General features: G+C 41.2%; 1 protein-coding gene across 1 annotated transcript in view; it reads left to right on the top strand.

The window, feature by feature from the left end:
* Positions 1-5720, top strand: part of ICE1 (interactor of little elongation complex ELL subunit 1) — a 54042-nt gene extending 48322 nt beyond the window's left edge. Inside the window, exons 18-19 of the mRNA XM_019536025.1 lie at positions 3675-3773; positions 4649-5720. Of these exons, the coding sequence (XP_019391570.1) occupies positions 3675-3773; positions 4649-4830 (281 nt within the window). The 3' untranslated portion in view covers positions 4831-5720. The remainder of the gene's footprint in view (positions 1-3674; positions 3774-4648) is intronic.
* Positions 5721-6065: the final 345 nt, after the last annotated feature.

Genomic DNA, 6065 nt, shown 5'->3' with positions numbered 1-6065 from the left:
TGCTGCTGGTTTCTACTGCCTAAGTGCAGCACCCTGCACTTGCCAGTATTGAAACACATCCTGTTTATGTTAGCCCACTCCTGTAACCTATCCAGATCTTGCTGCAATCTTTCCCTCCCTACTAGCGTGCTCACCTCACCCCAAATTTTGGTATAATCAGCGAATTTAAACAGGTTGCATTTCATCCCATTGTCCAAATCGCTGATGAAGAAATTGAACAGCGCGGGCCCAAGGACCGAGCCCTGGGGGACTCCGCTGCCCACTTCCCCCCAGGTTGAATATGACTACATTGATTAGAATGTGTTCTGTTGATGGGATGGTTTCTTTTATTTTACCGTTTGATTCGTAGTCTTGGATTAGTATATTCAGTACTTTATATTTTATGCTCGTAAGTTCAAAGTATGCACCATGGGCAAAATGCTGCTAATGTTGCGAGTGGGGAGGGAGTAACAACATTGTAGCACTGAATATAAAGCTGAAATCCTGGCCATGCTTGTTTGTCACCTTGATTGCTACAGGTATTATTTACATAGGAAATTAGTAGAATATTTTATGAATAGTAATGAATTTGGTGGCTAGAAATTTGAGCCCCAGACCATGTAACCAATCAGCTCTTTGTAGGCTATGATTTCTTATTATGTTGCTGAGTCCACACAATATTTTTTCCACTTGCATCTACATACTATATAAAATGCTGTAGATTCCAATAGGTGTCACTGCCCTCTCTGAATTATTAAAGGATCAATTCTTCCTTTGCGTAGTACTGCAGGAGACAGTGTTTCAAATGAAATCTAAAACAGACTCTAATAGCTGTGTTAATTAAGATCACTTAGGTTAAGTAAAAGCTGTGGGTTGGCCCTGCTTTTCTGGTCGATTTGCTTTGCATAGTCAACTCATTTCTGCTGTGTGTGGTATTTGCTTCCTGTTCTGTTCTGCATTTTTTGTCCACTCTTAAACTTTTGTGGCTTTTCACTTTTTAGGCATTTTTACCTTGCCAGTCATGATTTAACTAACCCCTTCATACATTTGAAATCTGTTCATTTGGAGTGCTTTAAAATCTCTAGGTTAAAGGTACCTTATAAACATTAGTCATTGTGTAATTTAATTCACTTGAAATAGGGCGTTTTTGCTTTCTTCTTTGCTTGTTTTTTTCCCCTTGTTTTGTGACTGTATGCGCCCCCCTCCCCCGATTCATAGATGTTAGGGTCGGAAAGGACCTCAGTAGGTCATCGAGTCCAACCCCCTGCCCTGAGCAGAAAAGAGCTCTGTTGTCAGGAGATCCCAGCTAGGTGCTTGTCCAGTCTCCTCTTGAAGACCCCCAGGGTAGGGGAGAGCCCCACTGGCCTTGGAAGCCCATTCCAGATTCTGGCAACTCTTATGTGAAAAAAGTTCTTTCTAATGTCCAACCTAAATCTGCTCTCTGTCAATTTGTGGCCATTGTTCCTAGTTACTCCAGGGGGTGCCCTAGTAGACAGTCTCCTATTCCCTGCTGCTCTCCCCTGATGAATTTATAGGCAGTCACAAGATCACCTCTCAGCCTTCTCTTGCAAAGGCTGAAGAGATCTAGGTCCCTCAATCTCTCTTCGTAGGGCCTTGCCTGAAGGCCTTGGACCATACGAGTGGCCTCCTCTGAACCCTCTCAAGATTCTCCTCATTCCTCTTTAAGTGCGGTGCCCAAAACTGGATGCAGTACTCCAAGTGCGGCCTGACTAGGGCTGCATAGAGGGGAAGCATCACCTTCCTGGACCTGTTCATCATGCATTTGCTAGTGTGATTTGCCTTGTTAATCACTTTGTCACATAGACAACTCATGTTCATTTTGGAGTCAACTATGACTCCCAGATCCCTTTCTGCTGCTATGCTGTGGAGAAGGTCGTTCCCACAGCCTGTAAATGTGTTGGTAGTTCTTTTTGCCCAGATGCAGCACTTTGCACTTGTCTTTGTTGAACCACATCCTATTTCGTTCTGCCCATTTTTCCAACCTGTCCAGTTCCACCTGAATCAGTTCCCTACCCTCTGGTGTATTAACTTTGCCCCATAATTTGGTATCATCTGCAGACTTGGACAGGGTGCTCTCCATGCTCTTGTCTAAGTCACTGATGAAGACATTGAATAACACTGGTCCAAGGACCAAGCCTTGCGGGACTCCGTTGCCCACATCTTTCCAGATCGATATCAACCTGTCCACCACGACCACTCTTTGGATGCAAACCCCTCAGCCAATTTGCCACCCACCTGACTGTGTAATCATCTACATCACAGCCCATCAGTTTATTTACAACAGCAGAATGAAATACCATATCAAAGGCCTTCTTAAAGTCTAGGTAGGTGACATCTACTGCGACTCCTGCATCTTAAGCATTTTGTGACCTGGTTATAAAAAGTAACAAGGTTAGTCAGGCTGAATCTACCAGCAGTGAATCCATGCTGATTTCCTTTCAGCATTATTTCCCCTGCTGGGCTTCTACAAATGTGGTTCTTAATAATTTTTTCCAGAGTTTTCCCAAGGATGGAGGTGAGACTAACTGACCTATGGTTTCCTGGTTCCTCCCTCCTCCCCTTATTGAAAACAGGGGCCACAATGGGACCTGATCACAGCACCATGAGTGCTCGAACAGCTGTGCCAGCAGCTCAGCTATGACACTGGCCAATTTCTTCAGCACCCTTGGATGAAGTTCATCCGGGCCTGCTGATCTGAACACATCCAGCCCCTCCAAGTGCCCCTTCACTATGTCTGCACTAACAGTTGATGGGCTGGTGTCCTGCCTGTGTCTGTCTGGAAATACAGATGCAAAGAATTCATTGATGAGCTCAGCTTTGTCCACTCCCTCTGTCACCAGTTGCCCTAGTTTGTCCTGTAGGGGTCCTGTGCTACCCTGTGTCTTCCTTTTGCTCCCTGTAGAGCTGAAGAAGGACTTTTTGTTGTCCTTAATTTTTGTCACCAGCCTAAGTTCTAATCCTGCTTTGGCCTTCCTAACTGATTCTCTGCAAGTGCAGGCCAAGGAGGTATACTTCTCCTTGGTAGCTCTGTTTCCACAGCCTATATACCTCTTTCTTTGCCCTTAGTCTTTCCTGGACTTCCCTGTTCAGCCAAGAGGGCTTCTTGGCCCCTTTGCCCCTTTTCATGCACAATGGGATTGTCTCCTCCTGTGCCCATAGGATCACTCCTGTGAGGAACAACCACCCTTCCTGGACCCCCATTTCACCAATGCTCTTGAGCTTTAGTGCTTCACTAATATTTTGCCTATACTTGAAGTTGATCAGGTTAGATAAACTTCCTCTGCACTTTGAATTGTATACGCTGTTTTTCTTTTTTATCTTAAACCACAATGAGCAAATTAAACAACTGTTGCATCCTTTTTTCCAGAGGTTTTACTGTGATAATGTGTGATTTCTTTTTTTTCCATTGTATTTGTGTAATTCAGGTAAGTTGGAAAAGTGCTTTGGGATCTTTAGTCTTAAATGGTATAATAATGGGGGGGTTCTTTTCCCAAGGTATATTCAGTGACCAGTTCTATTTTTCTAGACCTTCATATTTCATATGTAGTTTCAGCGTTCTACATAGTCAGCACTTTGATTTCAATTATTACTTTCTCCTGCAAATTGGAAAAGCTCTGTCTGAAACAGTGATTTATCATAGAGGCACACAGTAACCCTTTTTTCTTTACCTTTAGGTCGCTTAAGCCAAATTGGTTTAAAGGAAGGATTTTCTTCTGCTGTGAAAAACATCAGTTCTGTAATTGGAGTCTTCGTGCAGCATGCAAAGGAAGAAGGTAATGTCTTCTAAAGATGCTTTAGAAGATTTTTCCTGGCAAAATCCTCTAAATGTTCTGGTGATTTTTTTTTTTTTTTTTTAGTGGTAACAGTGGTGGCACTGGTGACACTGTGGTGGTCCAGGGCCATAAGAAACAAAATTTGGGAGTTTGAAGCATTAGTATAGATGGGGGATGAGCTTTCAGGCTGTGGGGCACCCTTCCTCAGGTCTAAGAAGAGAAGTCCAAGATAAGTGGAAGTTAGAGCAATTGTTTTAGTAAGTTATTTTAATGAATTAGACCACTTTCAGCTTATTGGTCCAGTGAAAGACATTTGCATATTTTTGGTAAGCAGGAAACTGATAATGTTCAGCATGTGTATAGTTGGACTGATGCAGAACAGCACCTTCTTCCTCAATTGGCCCCTAGTTCCAGCCTTTACTAGTTGGGAGCCCATTAGTGATCTCTTTGGCTTGTTCAAGTGGCAGTGACTAGAGGCAAGTTGTAAGGGAAATTACAGTGCGTCAGAAGAGCCTAGAAGACACCATTGAAATCATGGTAGAAACAGAAAGGTTATTACTAGATTTTCAAAGGGACACAAGAGAATTGGGTATGTACTTCCCTTTAGAAGTCCATCTCCATTTGAATTTGGAAGTTTATTTTAGGGTGATAATTTTTTAGTTTTTTAATGGTAAATTTGGGTGAAAGAAGCATACACATTTTAAAATAGTGCTTCCTGTTTCTGATCATCATACTGCCTGTTAATTTGTTTTGCTAAATGTTAATCTTTGATGAGGTTAAGATTCTTGGGCTCAGGTGACTTGAAGGGCTTATTACATGTAAAATAGTTTTGAGTTTCTGTGGACTGATGCTAAGATCTTATCAACTCTTTGCAGGTGTGCCATGGGGTGTGCAGCTGGCAGCAGTGTATGCACTCTTGGACTTGGGTCCAAGCAATCCAGTAGGAATTCTTGAGGCTATCCAACCTTGGAGAGCAGCAGCTACTAACAGCATCCCAACTGCAGTCAATAGTGGCATAACTGAACTCAGCTCCCTATCTACAACAGAATCAAACTAAGCCATTGGGAAGGAGGTTCATCATCTATGGAAAAAGTGCCTTTTATTACACTAGGTGGCACCTTTTTAAAAAAGAAATCTTACAACAATACAAAAAAGAAAAAGCCATGAAGCATATGCACCCATTTAATTACATAGGCACTATGTACCCCCTTGGGAATAACAAAGGAGGCACTGAAGGATTTTGTTTGCCCTTTCTGCTGCAGAGACATCCAGAAATATTTAGGAGATTTTTTTCTTTTCTCATCTTTTTTTCTTCCTGGTATAAGTCATCAGTTATATAAAAGCTATTGGCCGATTTGTAGTCCAAGGGTATCTGGTTTAAAATAGAAAGGTTCTGTCTTGATTAGTCTTCCACTAGCTGAAAATCTGGTTACTACACCTCTTGTCCTTTTGATGGACTACTTGCCAAAACAGAAGACAGCCCTGCATTGAGGGAAAAGAAAAAAATGTTGTTTTATGTTTGTCCATAAAATAACTGTTCAGGTGTATTTATTATATTTTATATGGAAGATGGCATCCCAATGGTAAAAGCTTAAATATTTGGCCTGCATCCTGCTTTACTTATTTGTAATTAGCTTCATTGAGGTCAATGAGTCTACTCAGATAAGGCAAGCAGGAATGGGCTCCTTGTGTAACAATGTTATATATAGTATAAAAGATTCAGAGGTAATGGATCTCTGTGAGTTTGTATATATGGTATACTCCTATAATGTGTTTCACATTTGATGTTGTTCCACTTTGGGAATTTTAGTGCGTGTATATAGGAAGTTGGGTTAAAAAAAATCTTTAAAATGTTGAAACTTCTAATGTAGTTTCATGTGTATACATCAGGCTTTTTTTAGAAAATGTCTCAAAACATTTTTATAATAAAAAGGAAATGCAAAACAATCCTGTGTCTATAGCAGTCACTTTTCACTTCAATTAGCAATTCATTTTAAAAAAGAGCTAAGAGGCAGCTGTCCAAAATAGATAAACATCTTTAGAAAAACTGGCCATTTTTTTTCAGCATCTGTTGGTTACCATGGTGGGTGTGTGTATGTTCACGTTAGCATTTGTTTTATCCATATGATGAGCTGAGTTATGAGTAAGAAGGGATTTCCCATCCCCATTAAAATGGAATGCTTAGGTATAGGTAGCCTTGTTTCTTGAGCAGTAGACATATGGCATAACATTTGAAACCTGTTTAAAAATCTATAGCCTTCTCTGGCAAGGTAAAACATGTTGAAGGCTTAT

This window comes from Crocodylus porosus, unplaced genomic scaffold (assembly GCF_001723895.1).
Source record: "Crocodylus porosus isolate Cpor-Errol unplaced genomic scaffold, CroPor_comp1, whole genome shotgun sequence".
NCBI classification, from domain to species: domain Eukaryota; kingdom Metazoa; phylum Chordata; order Crocodylia; family Crocodylidae; genus Crocodylus; species Crocodylus porosus.
Note: the sequence above shows the minus strand (reverse complement) of the source record. Positions and strands in the feature narration are given on the sequence as shown.